Below are 18,760 nucleotides of genomic sequence, written 5' to 3'. Positions count from 1 at the left end.
TCTGTAAAATTAAGCTATGCAGTTCCCTCTGCTTTCACCCAGGAGACAAGCAATACTGTGAGAAATGAACAGTATTTGGAGATTCTTAAAGGAAGTACAAGGTCATAGTGTGTGGTTTACTGAGGTCAGACAGGCAAACACAGCATGGTAAAGATGGTGTACGTGGCAAAATTGAGTCAACTCAGCAATCTGGCCAACTGGCCTCTTTTTTTATTCTTTTTCTGAAGACTGTTTACTTTCACTATCAATGTAGAAGCAGACAAGGTTTCTCTGTTGGTATTCTAAGTATCTTGGACTTGCAGCATGAATTTTATTCCATTGTCAGCCTACAAAGAGTTATGTAATATGGTAATGGCTCTCACAAAGATTTACTGTAGAGCAAGAGAAGATGAGTTGAAATTTTATTCTGAGTAATTTTAGGTACTGAGCTTGCAATAAGGCTGTGTGCAATAGGAGAGCTAAACCAGCCCTTCTCTACCTTGTTTTGGTTAAATCTTGCATAACTTGGCTCAAGCAGGAATTTATAACACTGATTCTGGAGCAATGACAAGTGTTAAATTAAATGCTTATTGCTGTAGTAATAGCTCTTGTCACAGTCACATGCAGAGTTTTCTTCTGCAGATAGTAAAGTTTTAGGAATGGATTTGCCAGGAACACATTTGGAGAAAATATAAAACTGGTGGTAATGTGTCCATATCCCTTTCTCTGTCTTCCTCTTGTTTGCAGAGGACGTACATCTTCACCTTCCTTCTCAGTTCACACCTGTTCATGCACCCGTATGAGCTCATGGCCAAAGTCTGCCATCTGTGCATTGAGCAGCAGAGACTGAGTGAGCCTGGCCTGGACAAGGTGAGATCTCTCATTCTCAGGGACTCCTGTTACTTCCAGTCAAATGTTTCCACCCTGCCCGCAGAAAAATGTTCCTACTCAAGAGAGTCCTCAGTAGGATTAAACAGATTGAAAACCTGATACGAGCACCTAGTATTTGACCCTTTATTTGCTGACATTCATGTGGAATTTCCACACTGCTCAGCCTGTCCTCTGTGAAGACTGTTGCTGCTGCTACACTGTTTTACCAATATATGGCCCAGAAATAAGAGTGCTTGCTGTTAATGACATATCTCGCACTGGCCCTGCAGTGGTTGCTTTTGTTTCAGGGCTCCAAATGTCTTGACATATAATGCCAAAATGTTGGAAAGATGTAATGATGAATTGAGCATGTCAATGGGAATTACACTGACCTGTCTCACATGTTTAAGCTACGCTCTTGCTACAGTCTTTGCAGAGTGGCTTAGATTGCTGGCCCCTTTGCATGTCATGGCTAGAGCTGAAAGGGGACAGGATGTGGATGTTTGGAGAGAACCTCCACGCCAGTAGAAAATGACACAAATTAAATTCAGATACTTGAATAATTCCATTGCTTTCTCCCTATAAGGTATAGTATGTGCGTAAGTCCTGGCAGAACTGGACTTATTGCTTTCATTGTTGATAGTTAGCCATAAGTTATAGAAACACTAATAAATGTCTTGCTCTGAGACACTCCTGATAATGAGGGGAATCATCCTAAGATTTCCACCTACCTGGGGCCTAATTTCCACATCAGATAAGCCAATGAGAATCTCTTCATTGGCTTCATTGGGTATTGGCTCTGGCCTTTATTCCAATGCTGAATTAAGTTAAGCTTAAAAACTTAAGTGACCTTCATACCCTTATGGTCCACAGAGCAGAATAGCTCTGTGGAGCATAACAGAAGGGAATTCTGTTTCCTTTGGGTTAGATATGTGCTGTACTGCTGTTACTTGTAACATTCCTCCTTGCCGTTTTCCAATAGAATCGGATACGAAAAATTGCACCCAAAATCCTACAGTTGTTGACTGAATGGACAGAGACGTTTCCTTATGATTTCCGAGATGAAAGAATGATGAGGAACTTAAAAGAGTTGGCACAAAGAATAGCCAGTGGTGATGAGGTAAGTTGTCTGTGTACAAAGTTATTTGGTAAAAAGGCATTCCTTTAATGCTCTGATATTGTAGGTTTGTTGTTGGTATGGCTCTGGGTGGCTAAGCTAACTTATTATGAAGGTGCTGGTAGGCAAGAAGTTCTGCCTGGTACCTAGGCCTAGGAGGAAACCACGCAGCATAAGCAGATCCTTTTCAAAGCACAGGTAAGGTTCACTCCATCCCTAAACCCATAATATAATTGCATCTTGTGCAGATAGACACAGCTTGCTGGCTGGTAGAATTTTTCATTTTAGTGATTCTGCTTGGAAGCCTTGCATATCTGAGAAATCCCTACTGATGTTGATAATTTCTTCGACTTGTGTGAGTAAAGTGTGTTGGAATTGGGCCTGGGTTTTCCAGCTACAGAAGCAGGTCAATGGAAGAGTTATAGCAGGTTTGAAAAAAAGTTTCTAAAAAAAAACTGGACCAGGAAGAATTGTCTTGAACTTAAAGCATCAGATATGGGCTGAGAGGAAGTCTGTCATATTCATTCCTCTGGATGGAGCACACAAGGAAATCACCTGACCTTTTTCTAAGTCCCAGTTCTCAGATGGAAGTAAAGTTTCACAGAGGTATTATGAAATTAATATTCACTTAGTGGAAAGGCAATTAACAAGGTTTCAATAAGCAGATCATGCGTAGCTGGCATAATACTCAGATTACAAAAGGCACTGGAGTGGCATTTGGAAGAACTATAAACACAAAGAGCAACTGCTAAATGGCATCGTGTTTGTAGCATTCCTCAGGGGCTGGTATTCCTTATGTACCTTATGCAAACGGCATGTTAACAAGCATTTAGGTAAGCTTTACTGGGAGGGGTTGCAAGTGCTACCAAAGGCCTGGAAAGGTCTTGAGAGACTGTAAACAAGGCTGGAAAAGAGCAAACCTAAACCAAATTTGGAAGCTAAAATACATTGTGATGTTGTGAAAATGGGGAAGATGGGACAAGAGAGTGAGATGCAGTATAGAATACAAATGAAAATGATACCAAATTTGATGAGCAAGCTTAGAACTGCTGCAAGATAGCTACAGGGGGCTTTGGACTGTGGAGGTTTGCCTTCACTGTGGGGAGCCAGGAGGAACTTTTCCCTGTACAGTGCTCCTGCACCGTTGCTTTGTGTCTGGGTACTCTTAATAGGAAGACAGGGAACTGAAGTTCAGTTCAAGGAAAAGGAATAAGATTGAGGACTCACACCTATTTGAAAAATACCCACTGGCACAAAAAGAGAGAGTGAGCTGTTTAGCCTAGGGCCAGTTGGGTTGGTGGATACAAGAGTGAAATGGCAACAGGGAATGGTTGTCTACAGTGAAGTTTCTGGCAATGCAGGCAGTTTAAACAGTGAAATCATCTATTGAGGGGAAAGGCAAACGTACAAATTGCTAGAAAATGAGCGCTAGGGAGCAATCTTACTCTGGCAGCAAGCTATAGATCTTTTCTAGCTCTCACTTTGAGCTTTTTTTGACTTTGAGGTTTCCTTTAGAAAGACAAAGGGAAAGCAAGCACTGCAGTAAATTGACTTGCATTACTGTGAACTGCTTGGAACAGTAAATGGCAACTTCCTTGACCTTGCTTTTCTACAGATTGCTTGGATTTGTGTGAGTCATTACCTTGAAGGATACAAAAGAGGCAGTGTTTCCTATTCCTATTCACTACAGCTCTTCTACTTGTAGCTTCTTAATCCACTTCCCAAATTATCATGCTCCACTACTATTAAGAGCTATCAGTAGGAGTACAACTAAAACCGTTCACCATGCTAACATCAAAAAATCATCTTTGGAAAAACCTTGGTGGGTTTATTTTTGTCCCTCTTCTCCCTCAATTTAATTCCATTCCTTCCACTTTTTCCCTGTGTCCTGAGAGGTCATCATGCTCATGAGATATTTCTAGATTGTTCTGGTCCCTTTTACCACTTAACTGACCTTTGTTTCAAGGTATATCTTCTGAAACCTTTCCCATCAGCCATTGCCTCCCATTTCCTGATTAGTTCCATATAAACGTTTAGCAGTGGCTTTTTCTGTGAAACACTTGTTGACTGTATGCGGTCAGACCAAAGCCACATCCCGTAGCCTGATCTCTTTTTCATGTGCAGCCCAACATCGCACTGACCTCTCTTTTTTTTTTTCCCCCACCATGATATCGTATAGTGAGATTGACTGTGGAAACTCATTTAACGTATGGTATTCCATATCTAGCAGGGAGTAATGGTACTTCCAATCACTATCCATATGGGACAGACACAAAGGAGTGACCTTGAGGTGAAGTGTCCCATCACTTTCTCCCATGCTGTCCAATCCTCAGAGATTTTTAAATATAAATAAATATCAGCATTGTCAGTGTGAATATAGAATAAAAAATAAGACTGTGGGACAAATAAGTGGAAAGGGTCAACCTAATTTAGAGGAAGACTGTATGTTTAGGCTGACTGGGAGCCATACTACAGTCAAATTAGTATCTAAGAGACATACTCAGTGAGTTCATTGGTGTGTTGTTAAATATATGTATCTCTCTATATATATGGAATTAAAAAAATGCCTGAGATTAAGTAATGGTCCAGCAGCAAATACCTGTTAATGCATGCAAAGTGCAGTACGTACTTATCCTCACACAAAGTGCTTCGAGGTCACTGCCCCTTTGCTCAAGAGGAGGCTGAAGCTCAAAAGAGCAGAGGGGTGTTGGTTTTGTGGGCTCAGATACATCTATGAGGTGTGAGAGGAAACTGGCATTTCCTTCTGCCTTTGTGCCAAGAGGATTTTGCCTCATCACTGGACAGAGGGATGTTTGTTATGTTGAACTGCTGTTAGACCAGATGTGGGTAACTACCCTGATTTCTTGTTCTGGTTTGGAGGGTATCTGCCAGTTTGCCTTTTCTCCCTGATTTTGTCAGTTCTGGGTTGACATGAACCACAAATTAAGGCAAGGTTTGGGTTTTTTTGCTTTGAAGCTTAACCCACTGGTTATTACGTGATTTCCATCAGTAGCCAGAATTCATCCTGAGTGTTTTAGATTTTTTTTTTTCATTCTCAGTTGAGTACCAGCTGGGCAAGAAAACGCTTCATAAAGTTCTCTTACATGAAATTTCAAAGAATTTGGAAGGGAATGGGTCAGTGAAGCAAGTCTGTGTGTGTGTCACCTAACACCTGTTGATGGAAGCGCAGCACTTGAAGTAATACTTCTGTGTCTTCCTGAGGAAAATGTAGATCCCCTTGTGCTCTTCCCACCCACCCTGGTGAAAAATTATGCTGTGTGTGTTTGTCTAGAAAATCAAAATACATCTAAGCAGAAAGCAATTATTTACCAAGTAACAAGACAAATCCAGCCTTGGTTGAACATAACTGACTTCAAGAATGAATCTGACCCAAGATAGTGCTGTTGTATTTGAGTAAATTTGGAAATCCATATAAATGGCAGCTTTGGAGGGAATGAGAATTTCATTAGAATATGGGAAACATTCCTGCCTTGGACCAATCACACTGTACTGTGCTGCCAGTAGGTTTTGGACACTCCTTTTTTCATTCACTTAGGTTTTGCTTTAACGGCTTTAGGATGGTATCTGGAATTTGGAACGGTAACCACCTTAGGGTCAGTTACACAGATCTATCTGCTTAAGAGTCAAGTCCTGCTCCTACTTAAATTTGTCCCTCCTGTTAACTTAAACCGCATCATTGAAAGGCCTGCAAGGTGAAAGAGAGATGTTTTTATTATCTTCTCCTTTTTCTCATATTTACTGCAAGTTTTAATTCTGACTTCAGTGAAATTGGTCTTGATTTACTCCAGAGAGAAGCAGGCCCTTTTTTCATCATTGAATGATCATATATTGTTTTTCCTGTGGTCTTAAGCAGGAGAAGATGGGAGTATTTTCATTTCTTGTATTTTGTCTGGTGATTGTTGGTACTTTTCTTGCAGTAGGTTGTGCACATCTTTTCTGCTTTTCCTTGAGCTAACCAGGTCACTATTGAATCTGTGAGACAATCAGTGTTTAAATTCTTGGCTGGATTCCTTTTGGTCTGATGAAATGCTAATATTAGAAACTCACACAGTGGAACGTATCTTAAGTTGGCAACAAATACAGGTATCAGCATCAATCTGTTTTGGTGTTATGCAGACTTTAATACTATCTTTGCATATTTCGAAAACGTCTCCGGATTGTTTCTTGTCGTGACAGATGTATCGGAAGAACGTACAGCAGCTCCTCCAGAACCTGATTCGGAAGCTCACCACTGTTAGCCAGTATGAGGAAGTACTTGCAAAAATTAATGCCACGTCCACCGATCGCCTCACAGTTCTAAAGACCAAGCCCCAGTCCATCCAGAGGGACATAATCACAGTCTGCAATGATCCCTACGTGTTAGCTCAGCAGCTGACGCACATAGAGCTTGTAAGTTGTCATACTTCAACTATGATTTCATCCTTCCCCTCTTTTTGAAATGCAGGTTAACATAGCATATGACTTGGCTGCTTGTGTGCTTTGTTTAGGAGAGACTCAATTATATTGGACCAGAAGAATTTGTCCAGGCGTTTGTGCAAAAGGATCCTTTGGATAATGACAAGGTAATTGGAGCAGATCTGGAGCAGCTCTAAAATGTGGTATTTAACATCCTGGAGCTCAGGTGCCCCATGAGCTGGAAGCGAGGTCCAGGAGTAAATGAGAACCAGCAGAAATGAGCTTTATAGTGAAAGTGCTTTAGTATTCCTCTTAAAAATTTTGTTGATGCTTTTTCTTCCTGGAGGACAACTCCTGGTGCTCTAGAACTCAGCCAACAAGTTGACTTGAATTAACACATTTGCTTTTTTTCTGATTTAAGCTAAGTGAGAACTTAATCCTGTGAATGGTTTCTGCAGGCCACCTATGTGGTCGACAGCTGGAAAAAGCTGAGTTTAACTTTGGCTTTTGCGTTACTCATTCTCAACATCTGATCTTCCTTTTAGTAAACTGCACTCTTGCAGCAAACTGGCAAGTGGGTCAATTTGCAGGTAGAGCACACATCACAAGAAGGGGGGCTGTGAGCTCTAGATCTATGTGAGATGAAGGGCAAGGATGCAGGGTTTTTAGCTAACCGTGCTAGAGCTGTCATCTCCTTGAGTGCAGCTTTCAAGATGACTTATGCTCTGTAAATAAACTGTGCCAAAGCCAGGCAGTTAAAACTTGAATTACTGTCCTCCCTAAAACTGACAAACGTAATAGAATGACTCAAGTTTACAATTTGATATTCAGTCAGACAGTCTCTGAAAATGATTTTGTATGTCGAGATTGCTAAAACTGCAGTCTACCCCTTTTTAGGCAATCCTGAGATGTGGCGTGGGAATCGTTCCAAGACACTACAGAACAAATAACACTGACTAGGAAAGGGAGAATCTGAACATAATGTGCCAGTGAAGTGGGCTGGCTTCTGTTTTCCTTCTGCACTTGCAGAGAGCATAATGTTGTCTCCACTGTATTAATGGGACAGGAGTGAGGACAGACACAGTGCTCATATTGAAGGAAGCTTTAGCAGATACTTAGCTTTGATTGTTTGCATAAGTCTATCATAAGTCCTGGTAGGATTTACAGCAGGCGATGGATTCTGCACGCCTACTGGAGTGCTTTACTGAGCCAACGGCTCAGGAAGAAGTTATGCGTGCTCGAATACTATCACTGCTGCTTTCCCTCTTAGGCTTTTTGTCACTTTGGGTAATTGAGTTATTCCTGGTTACTTGATGGTGTTTGGGGATGACAAGGTGGGAAGCCAAAAGGTCTCTCCCAGGTAAAAGATGAAGATTACACTAGAAGTTGCTATTTTTCTTCTGTCTGCAGAGCTGCTACAGAGATCAAAAGAAGACCCGGAATCTGGAAGCCTATGTGGAATGGTTTAACAGGCTCAGTTACTTGGTTGCAACAGAAATCTGTATGGTGAGCAAAGACTTTTTCTGCTAAAAGGTTTAGTCTAATCTAGTTGTCTAAACCTCTGAAGCCTTTTCAGGTGTGGTGCCCTTTCAGTGTGCCCTTTGACTTTTCATTCTCTCAGCTCTTTTTCCCATGTGGATGCAGTCAATGCAGGGCTGAAGAGGAAATAAGTTCCATGTTTTCGGCATCAAACTCATGCCTCATCCTTGTTCATCTGACAAAGTGGTGATGTTGTGCTAGGTTAGCCCTTCTTAGCACAGGAGCGTGTTTGGCCTGCCCTTCTCTCCTGTGAATACCCCTTGTGAATGGAGGCATCTTTTCTCTCCTCTGTGCTGACCCCCTCCTCTGCTCTACTGTTCTTCATACCCTTCTTCTTGGCAGAGTTCTTTGCCTGTTGTCTTTGCTCTCTATCTGCCTGGTATCTGGGTTGTCTTTGTTGTCCTGAAGGCTTCTGAACACAACAGTGTGGCTTCCTCTACATGTTAAGCATAGTGTGAAGTTGTGTATGTGGAAAAGAGGAACAAGGGTGTTGTTTCTTTTGGGGATGGATCAGAGTGTTCTGTTTCCTGCAGAGCGTAACACTCCAATGGCATGTCTTGCAGCCTGTGAAGAAGAAGCAGAGAGCAAGAGTGATAGAATATTTCATTGATGTGGCACGGGAATGTTTTAACATTGGCAACTTCAACTCCTTAATGGCTATTATTTGTAAGTACGTGTCCTGAGATGTTTCGTCCTTGTTTGAATACAGATAAAGAAAGTGCGGTGCTTTATACAAAAGTCTGCTGCTTAGCATGCTCAGCTGTATGAAGTTGGGAGGGGAAGTGGTGGAGAATTGCTCAACATTATTGTAGTGTGATGTGTGTAAGAAAGTATTTACTGCCATCGTGTAAATTACAGAAAAATAAAGTTTTCATTGCAGCTGTTCAGAGATCTAAATCCACACTTTTTGAAACCAACTTTAGTGCTAAATTGGAATAGAAACTCTTCCTGTGAGATGAAGGGTTGATATCTTCCATTGTTTCTATCACACCATATATATCATAGTGGCTTAAAAATTCCACACCTTTTTATATCTAATAGGAAAATATTGGGAATATTTTTTTAATTTGAAATGTGAAAACTTTGTAGATATGTGTAGTTTTCAATGAAAGACATAAGAGATGGTGTTGAGAACTCATTTGTGCTTTTCTACTGTATATTCATGTTTTATCAAAACCACATTAAATAATGTCATAGCATTTTATTAGAGCTTTCATTGTGTAAGAGATACTGATTTTGTTTCCAAAGTTGTTTTTAACGTTGAAATTTCAAGAAAATGATGAGTTTGATTTCTGAGTAGCTCTGTTGAAAATAATTGTTATTGTTAATAGCTCCTTTACTTTAGAAATACTTACTAGCCTAAGCTGCTTGAAAGATTTTTTTTTTCTTTAAATATTCCTACAAGTTCTTTCTCTTATCTTAAGCTGGCATGAACATGAGTCCTGTGTCTCGGTTAAAGAAAACTTGGGCAAAAGTAAAGACAGCCAAATTTGATATTCTTGAGGTAAGTCTGGCCAATATTTGGACATGGGGCTGTTAATAGCATTTTACTTTTAACTGCTCTAAAATGCAAGTTTGACTTCATTATGACATGTGTAATTTAGTATGTTTGTGTTCTTAATGGAAATTCTAGAAGATATAATAAGAATTGTTCAGCCGAGTTGTGCTCTTTTGTTTTGGAAGAAGGAAATTGAAGTAATTAATTCCCAAACCCACCTGCTAAGAATTATTTAAAAAAAAATAATAAAAATGTAGGTAACCTCTTGAAAGGGAGATGTATTTGAGGGGGATGGTGTGGATTGCCTTTGAAAATCAAGGTGAGCTGTAAGGCGGCTGCCTTGCCCTTTCAGAGAAATTTGTCGTGAAATAATTGATTGCCAGTTACCTTCAGGTAGTAAAGACCTTTGTCAAAGATCGGATAGGTGCAGCAGTGTATGAGTCTGTGATTTACCCAACAGGTTATTTACCATCCTGCTGTAAATGGTGATTTGTTAATTCAGGTTATTTATTAGTAAGATAAAGAAAATGTAATGTTTTGTGCTTGACACAAGCATGAAATATTTATTAATATCATCAGGAGATTTGACTTGTCTTTTGACAACAGATTAAAACTGGATGACTGTAGCCACCTCACACTTCCTTCCCCCACCCTTGGGTGGGAAGTAGCCTTCCTTGTGCCAAGGGTAGCTGCACAGCTCAGGAAGTTGCTCTTAAGATTACAGCCCTATTTCATTCAACCTTATTACACAGGCTGGACTTTGCTGGTTAAGGACGTGCTTTGCGAGCCATGCAGTCATCCTAGTCACTGAGGTGCAGCAGTCAGTCTTGGAGCAATGAGGCCACTAACAGCTTTAGGCCTCTGATCTTACTTTGACATTGCAATTGAATCAGCTCTGAGAAACCTGCATACTAGGAAGAGCAGAATATTAGTGCCAAGACCCACTGTTGTCTTAAGTTTCATGATTTTGGCTTTTGAATTAAAGCTGAGCTACCTTCTTTGTGGAGAGAGAAAGAAGGTCCATGAAGCCTGCCTTTGCTTTCCTGCCCCTGACTTGTATTGGATCCCTTGTTGTGCTGAGTGAACATTTTTTAAAACAAGGTTCCCTTCTGATCGAGTGAGCAGATAAAAAGATACTGCGGTCCTCTAAAAGGCTGTATTTGTGGTGCTGTTCAGCAGACCTCTTGCTTTTAAAAATAGTTGCTCAAGTGAAAAAGAATTGTGTGTGGTGATGACACTGGCTCATTATTTACATTTTTTCATGCCTTGTAGCATCAGATGGACCCTTCTAGCAATTTCTATAATTACCGAACTGCCCTGCGTGGAGCTGCTCAAAGGTCCTTGACAGCTCATAACAATAGAGAGAAGGTATGTTTACAAATGATTTGGCAGTGGGCAAAAATGAAATGTGGTTGTTAAATTGCCTGGTGAGCTTTTGTCCTGGGATTCTGATTCTCAGCAGCTCTACCCCTAGTGGGCTTTTGAAAAGAACAAAAAGCCTCAAAACTGAATCTCTCTTTACTGGGAATGTCTAATTATTACCTGTAAGCTACCAAGAAAGTAAGTGGAGTATTTGTGGAAACCAGGTGGCTCAATGAAAATTACCATCTTAGGGCTGCCAGTTCAGTTTGGTGCTGACTGAAAGCTGCAAATAGTAAGTGATTGCTTTGATTATTTAAAAAAAATAAGTACATTGGCTCAGCTCATTTCTTTTTTGACAGAACTTTATCTTGCAAACCAATAATACAGATGGAAAGGCTAACAGCTAGAATGAGGTTGCTAGTAATTTGTTCTTATAGCTGCTACTTGTGCTCAGTTTTAAGTGGTTTATGGTTAGGGTGGAAAAGATTTAAAATTTAATCAGAAAAGGTATTCTAAAAAAATCTACACAGCTTCTGTCTAGATTCTGTGGAGTCCCCTTCCTGTGTACAGGCTTGAGATGAGCGTTAAATATACTCTGGAATTTTTTAGTGGAAATGGTGAGATGAGTCAGATGTTTGTGTAATGCAGTGGGTTAAAATCCGTCTTCCAGATTCAAGAATGGCTGTGAGCTATGCATTAATAGAGGTGGCATCTTTCTTCACTCTTCTAAAAGAGATTAGCTTTTGAGAAATAAACTGGATTTGGTCACACATTAATGCCAAGTCTCAGTTGTAGTTCTTGTGGAAAGGAGCCAGATGGCTTCCTAGCTGCTCCCCACCTAGAAGCAGTTGCTTATAATATTAGGACTTCATGCTGTGTTTAATAAACCTGATCTTGGTGCTCATAAACTGCCAGGCAGGATAAAGCAAATCCATGTGCAGTCTGCTGGTCTCTGTTGTTATTATACAGGTGTAAATAAAAACAGGAATTTTCCTCTGAGTCCTAAGGTCACATTTTTCACTAAGGTTTTTTTCTGAGTCCTAAGTTCACATATCATTCAGAGTACCAGAAGTTTAAATGTAAGATGCTTACTACTTTTCAGAGAAAAGTGAGTTTTAAGACATCAAAGAAAGAACTTACAGGTATTGAAATGGTACAGCAAAGTCTTCCAGGGAAATAGTGATAAGTGGTATTTGTTTTATCCCCAGTTGCAACAAGGATGTGCAGCTGTGAAAATTTTGATAGGACGCAAATTAAAATGCAGTCATTTTAAGAATATAAGAATGTTCCTCCACCACCAAAGAAAAACACTTTGATTTGTTCAGTTGGCAGGAAATGCTTCATTTTGAGCCAGTCAGTGCCAGGGTTCAGTTTCTTGCATGCGCTCAGGTAGCTGTAGTTCAAAAGCCATTTGTGCTGCTAGTTTTAATGTGCATCTCCCCTCATTTACCACTCCAGTCCCTGTCAAGAGGGAGAGCTGAACTAAGAGATACACTGCAGGAATTACATGTAAGAAGTAGCCACCTCTGAGCTCTTTTGCTCTGGAATCTGCAAGGAAGAACAAGAAGGTGAAAACGAGGGATATGACATAGAAATGAAATGAGTTAGGCATTTTGTTGTTCTAAACACGCCGTATAGCCACAGTTAACAAGCAGTGGAGTGCCGACAGGTACTTTCATTGTGACCTTGAGGGAGCTACATGCCAAGAAGGGTTCAAGGTTATGGAAGCAGTTTGGCACAAAGCTGGAAATAAAACTATCAGGATTAGCTTACCATCCAAGGGAGGACTTTCTTTATAGAGAAACATCATATATTTTAAAATGTAGTGAATGCAAAAATTTTGTGTGGTGAAAGAGAGGTCTTAGTACTTTGGTATTTTGCTTACCTTCTGTACCACCTAGCTTCCTTATATTTTTCTCTTTAGAGCATTATGTTTTGATTCAGGACCAGACTGAGAATAATGTTGTTCTTTCTTTAGATCGTAATACCTTTCTTCAGCCTCTTGATCAAAGATATTTACTTCCTCAATGAGGGTTGTGCCAGTCGTCTTCCAAATGGTCATGTCAATTTTGAAGTAAGTAGAACACCGAGTGGGGTATTGATACAGGGTCAGCCCCTTTAACAGAAAATTGAAGCAGATCATTTCTCGGCTTCCACTGGATTTTAGGAGAGCAAAATCAGACTGGAGTTTGAGTGTATCTATTACCTCTCACAGGAGCTGGGAGGTAGCCAGGAAAAAGCAGTTTTATTGAAGATGGAATGTTTATAGAAACACTTTCAGTATTCACAGTGTTTTAGTGGGGAAAAAATTAGAACTTTTTCCCAGTGCTCAAATTCATCTAAATATTTCAACTCACAGGTTTATTATACTTAATGTCAAAATCATTCAAATTAGTATTTTAGACCTTCTTTTTGCATTCCATATGTAAAAGGTGAGTTCATCCTTTGTCAAGATATATATGCAGGATTTTCGTACATGTAAGTCACAGATTGTCTCTGAAGAAACATGATAGAGCAGAAGTGAAGGAGTTTTGAGTCCCTTGTCTTTCAGTAGTTCTTCTGCTTCTGATTTCACGCCTGTTATCTGACAGTGTGGATTACCCAGTGATTTGTTTTCTGGTGCTTTCAGCTTTCAAGAAGCCTGGGTCACTAGCACAAAATCACAGTACGTTTCACTTGTAGTCATAGGCCTGAATTAAACCAGTTCTAAAGCTAGACTGTGTGATGATCTGGAATCATGGTGTGGTGTGATGTGATGTGATGTGATGTGATGTGATGTGATGTGATGTGATGTGATGTGATGTGATGTGATGTGATGATCAGGGAATCCATGTGCACTTGAGAGACATGTTAAACTTTAATTGAAAGAGTTTATCAATGACTGACATCAACATACTGTGTGGGTAATGTTTATTTTTGGCATAAATTTCCATTAAGAAAATTGAGCATTTCAGATTAACTAACTACAATATAACAGGTGGATTTTGAAATGTCAGTATTAAGCGTCTAGAGACTTGCTGTGAAAATTGTTAAATATTTCACTGTGAAACAAACAAGCATGAGCATCATCAAAGTGAAAAGTTTGATACTTTTCAAGCTCCTTGAAAAGAAACTGAGTCTAGATCATGATCTGCTATTTATATTCATAAATAACAACAATTTTACCAGGGTGGAGGAGTGGGAAGTTATACCAGTTTGGAACAGAAATGCGTAAGTTAGAAGCTGAGTTGTTGAGTCAGACCACGTTCAATTCTAGCTTAAAAGTCAGGGAGAATCCAAGCCTTGGACTTAAACCAAGATACCTCTCTTTTAAAAAAATGTTTAGGGTCAATAGTACTGTTCAATATATAGCATGTCTTCTGTTTTCTATTCCGACAGAAATTTTGGGAATTGGCAAAACAAGTCAGTGAATTTATGACGTGGAAGCAAGTGGAGTGTCCTTTTGAAAGGGATCGGAAGATTCTGCAGTACTTGCTCACTGTCCCAGTCTTCAGTGATGATGGTAAGGAGCTCTGGACTTCCTGCAGGTGTCACTGGCTACTGCTTAGTCTCTCTCCATGTTAAATTGTTGCTTCCTCACAGTAAAGAAAGTCTTTGTTCGGAGACATCTCTGTCTGTCAAGTAAAAAAATCTTCTCCCATACAAGTGAGAGAGAAAATAAGATTTTTCTTTTTATGTGCACATGGTCTGTGAGAATTGACATTATCCTTTTCTCTGAAATGGAATGAAAAAAAATTATTGGATATGTGGTCCCTGTAAATATAATCTGAAGTGTATTTATGTGGACTTTCAGGATGCTTTACCCTAAAGGGTGCTGCTTGAGAAAGAAAACAGGGACTTCGCTGCTTGCTTACAAAGCACCATGTCCCTGGGGTCAGTTTTTTCTTTTGAGTTTTCTTCCACTCTTGTGCTTTTGAGTTTTCACTTGTTGTATTTTTCCCCCTCAGGGTAGTGTTTGTTCACATGCACTGTTAGTATTGTCTGGATGTAATTATAAGTAATGCTATACTTCCTAATGGGATTCTGGAGCTCTGATCTGAGGGATGGATAATACAAGCCTGCTTCATTTAACTTCACTCCACTTTCCAGGGAGAGAAAATTTTAAAATGCCAGGAGGCCTAACATATTGCATTTGCTTCTGATTGCAGCACTTTACTTGGCTTCCTATGAGAGCGAAAGTCCCGAGAATCACATTGAAAAGGACAGATGGAAGACACTAAGGTTTGTGTCAGAGGTTACCCGCATCAATAAATAAAGAGAATGGGATACAGAGCAAACATCAAACAGTTAAAACCAAATGGCACGCTGCATGTTTCAACAGATGGAGCACAACATCAGTGTAAATCCCCCCTTCAACCTGGGACTTCTGGAAAAAAGAGAACAGTCAGTCTTTATCTTAAACCCTCTCAAGCCTTCTCTCCCTTAGGGGATGGGAATTAGTATATGTAATTTTGTATCTTAATTTCTTGTATTATTCAGTGTAGGAAAAATTACTTTCTAAACTTCAGAGAAATCTCTACTTCCTCACAAGTACTACACAGAGCACTCTGGTTTCCCAGCAGATGATTCTGCAGCTATTGCATCCCTTTATGCACCTAGCCTTTCAGACAGGGATGAGGTTTGCACAAAGATCACTCCGGGGCACATGCACTCTTGAAACCAGGTAACAATTTAGAGTCCAGGCTGGGGAAAACAAAATTAAGCAAAATCCTGTTTTTTGGCTTTTGTTCTATTGCTGGTTGAACATAGCCTCATCAGCTCTTTCATTTTATGAATTGTAGAAGGATGCACGAACTACAATGTTTTAGCTTGCCAATCATCTTTGGGTTTGGGGGTTTTTTTGAAGTTGAATTCATGGTGGCAGAGAATACTGATCAGGTGCGTGGATGGAGACACAGAATTGAACAGGTGGATGAATAATCTGTGTTTTCACTCCTAAGCCATACCTCCACTTTAGTCTTAAAACTACCAATGTCCCAAGGAACTGATCATTAGTCAGGTGTTCTTGTCACTGTTGCAGGCAGCTGGTACAATAACAGCTAGAGGTACCCATAGATACAACATCCCAACTCTTCTGATCCACTCTGCAGCACCTCGGAGAGACAACCATACACCACAACCTTAAGGATTCTCCTCAGGTCATGATGGCTTTTCCTGAGGTATCACAAGAGGATGTTAACAGTTCCATCTGATTAATCCCAGTTATCTCAAGGAAAGGACAGAAAGGGACAATTATTCCTATCAGTGTACAGGGAGAATTACTCGCATCAATGCACAGACACTCCACATTACACAGGGTGACAAGATGGACAGACAAAGACTATAAACTTGAAAATCTGTGATAACATGACCTCAATTTCACAAGATCCTTATCCTAGGCACTCTGAAGCTGTCTTGAGAAGATTTACATCATTCTAATGATTGTCTTTACTTATTTCCCTCTTCCTTTCAGGTCAGCACTTCTGGGCAGAGTCTAGTGCATAAGATAGCTGCTGTTTCTGCATTGCTATGTTATGTGGATTAGCAAGGGGCATGGCTTGGTTTATTTTTCTGTACACTGAGTGGCATTCAAAGTGATGAAAAATGTGTGGTCAGATGCAATATTGTGTCAGCAAAGATGAAACAAGTTAACTAAAGAACAAACAAGCAGCTTCTCACATCTGGCAGATGAGATAAAATCACAGCCCACTCAGCTGTGATTCAGGCTTAGGTATTGATTGAGGACAGCGCTGACAGAATCCTTTGAAGAGCTCAGATGCCACCTATGAATCATTTCACACCTGGATGGAATATTTTTCCCCTTCCTTTTGCTGCAGCTTGCTGATACAAGGACCCTGCAGAGTTGATAGTACATTACAGAGGAGAAAAAAAATCACCATTCCTTTCAGTGAAATCCAAGTCTGCGTTGAAGAACTTCCATTCCTAATAAGCTGAATATAACCAGGAACTTTGCCTGATTGGGATTGCTAAAAAGGGAAAGGACTGGACATAACAAATTGGCTGCTGAGGAGAGTTTCTCCCCACCACTGTAATGGTGGCTGTGGTTTTTTTCTTTTTCCATTATGTTTTTGAGTTGGCTGCTGGTAGGCAAACTCATTATTATTCTAAGTTATTTAAAAATTCTAAAGTAATAAAAATCAAAGCTGTGGTAGAAAGCACACCTGCTATGAAAATATAGTAGCTATGTTACTTGGACTATTTTACAACTTCTAGGGAGGTTTTTTTCTTTCTTTCAGTTGTTTACAACTAACCTCTACATGCTACAGACATTCTTATTTTTACTGTACGGTTTTGTTACTCTAATTTTCCATACATGACCTTCTTCTTATATTAGGTTGAACAAGCTGACTTTTCTAGAATAATCTTTGAGAAGCTGGTGTACAAACTGTGTTGAAATATGAAAGTATGTTTTTATTAAGTCATTTTTATAATTGCTTTTTTTTGAAAAGGTAACAATGCAGATCACAGTCCACTTTGACCAAAATAGCAAGATGCCAAAAAGAAAAAGATGAGGCTTCTTCTCAATTACAGCTGTGAACAAAACAGTCTGCCTGTGTGTTTGCTTTATGGATTATGTTTATAACTGTGAAGTAGTTCACTGTGTAACACACCTGAAAAGTTTGTAGTAGCTCTGAATACTTAGTCACTCTATTTATCCTAGGAAGAACCTGACAGAAAAAAAAAAGAAACTGTAGCTGTAGATCACCCTGGATGCAAAATCACTAAGCAAAAGCACATACTTGGCAAAAAAGGTACTTGCAATTATTCTGCCACTGTTATTTAAAAAAAGAAAAGAAATAAGGATAAATAGATATATTTGTTGCACTGCATCTCTTGAGTTTTCAGGTAGGCTGGTTTTTATGTTCTGTTCATGCCTTTTCAGGCAAGTATTTAAATTTTGAATTCTGTAAGAACGTGCTGAAGTAGCTTCATCAGCGGGGATGCTGTCCATGACTACAGCCTGTTTCCTGGTACAAGGTGCTGGAAGTTAAGAGTTACATATTCCATGAGTACAAGCACCCAGGCCCTCAAGCCCTGCCAGGGGAGGATTCCTCTCCTCCTCTCCCATTCACTGAGTTAGGGTGAAGGAGAAAGAAGCTAAGTATTTGAAAGGAGGAAGGTGCTTCTGCAGTTCACAGACTTACCTCCCAGCTTTCATCAGGTGAGGTCTTTCCCATCTTCCCCTCTACATCCTTCCCCCATTGGTGAGGCTTATAGGCAGGACTTAGGTTATGTAAAAAGCTGGGGAAAATTGTGCATTCCTCTTCCACATCTTCTGGAAGTAGGATGATATGATAATAAGGTACATAAATGAGCTTCCATGATGCAATATTTGCTATCCTCATTAACCTGCTTTTTTACATTTTTCATTCTAGGGAAAGTCAGCGGGTTGAACAAAGGGTTAGCTTACATGTAAAAATAACTTCTGTCCTTCCCTCCTCCATTGTAATACAGTTTGACTACTAGCCTGGTTTAGAAATGGATTTGTTATTTATGCTGTTGGAACGAAGCCTTTGTAAATAAAAGGAGAAGTAGCATTACACAGTCTCTATCCAGAGTGCGGGCTCTGTGTGTTGTCTTGTGGGCCAGCTTCTTGCCAAGAAAAGGCAGCACATGCCAGAGTGATTGCTGTGGAGGAGGCAGCCGCTGTCTTGGCACAGAAACTGGACAGCAGGTGCAGGAGCCTGTGACTGGTGCGTGAAAGGGGAATGCAAATTCCCTAGCCCCAGTTAAGCCAGAGGCTGCTCCCATAGCAATTCATGAACTTGGTGTTTGATGTTAGAGTGACACAAGTCTCATCGTGCACTGTGCCCTCTGCTCCATCATTCGGTCCAGCCACAGTGCCCAGCTTTAATTTTGAATATTCTGAGCTGCTGTCAGACTGTTGAACCCTGGCTTGGAAATGGCCATTCACACCTGTCTGTAGCAAATGAGAGAGAAAATGACTGACTCTTCTATGGCTAACCAGCTCTTAAAGG

General features: G+C 40.1%; 1 protein-coding gene across 2 annotated transcripts in view; it reads left to right on the top strand.

The window, feature by feature from the left end:
• Nucleotides 1-18,329, top strand: part of RASGEF1B (RasGEF domain family member 1B) — a 32,790-nt gene extending 14,461 nt beyond the window's left edge. Inside the window, exons 3-14 of one of the 2 annotated variants that reach the window (XM_074865189.1) lie at nt 727-849; nt 1,832-1,969; nt 6,164-6,376; nt 6,475-6,549; nt 7,793-7,888; nt 8,485-8,587; nt 9,346-9,425; nt 10,692-10,787; nt 12,760-12,855; nt 14,160-14,283; nt 14,930-15,002; nt 16,234-18,329. In XM_074865189.1, the coding sequence (XP_074721290.1) occupies nt 727-849; nt 1,832-1,969; nt 6,164-6,376; nt 6,475-6,549; nt 7,793-7,888; nt 8,485-8,587; nt 9,346-9,425; nt 10,692-10,787; nt 12,760-12,855; nt 14,160-14,283; nt 14,930-15,002; nt 16,234-16,258 (1,242 nt within the window). In that variant the 3' untranslated portion in view covers nt 16,259-18,329. Of the gene's footprint in view, nt 1-726; nt 850-1,831; nt 1,970-6,163; nt 6,377-6,474; nt 6,550-7,792; nt 7,889-8,454; nt 8,588-9,345; nt 9,426-10,691; nt 10,788-12,759; nt 12,856-14,159; nt 14,284-14,929; nt 15,003-16,233 lie in introns of both variants that reach the window. The other variant, XM_074865186.1, reaches the window with a different exon arrangement.
• Nucleotides 18,330-18,760: the final 431 nt, after the last annotated feature.

The sequence above is a fragment of the Strix uralensis genome, chromosome 4 (genome assembly GCF_047716275.1).
Source record: "Strix uralensis isolate ZFMK-TIS-50842 chromosome 4, bStrUra1, whole genome shotgun sequence".
NCBI classification, from domain to species: Eukaryota; Metazoa; Chordata; class Aves; order Strigiformes; family Strigidae; genus Strix; species Strix uralensis.
Note: the sequence above shows the minus strand (reverse complement) of the source record. Positions and strands in the feature narration are given on the sequence as shown.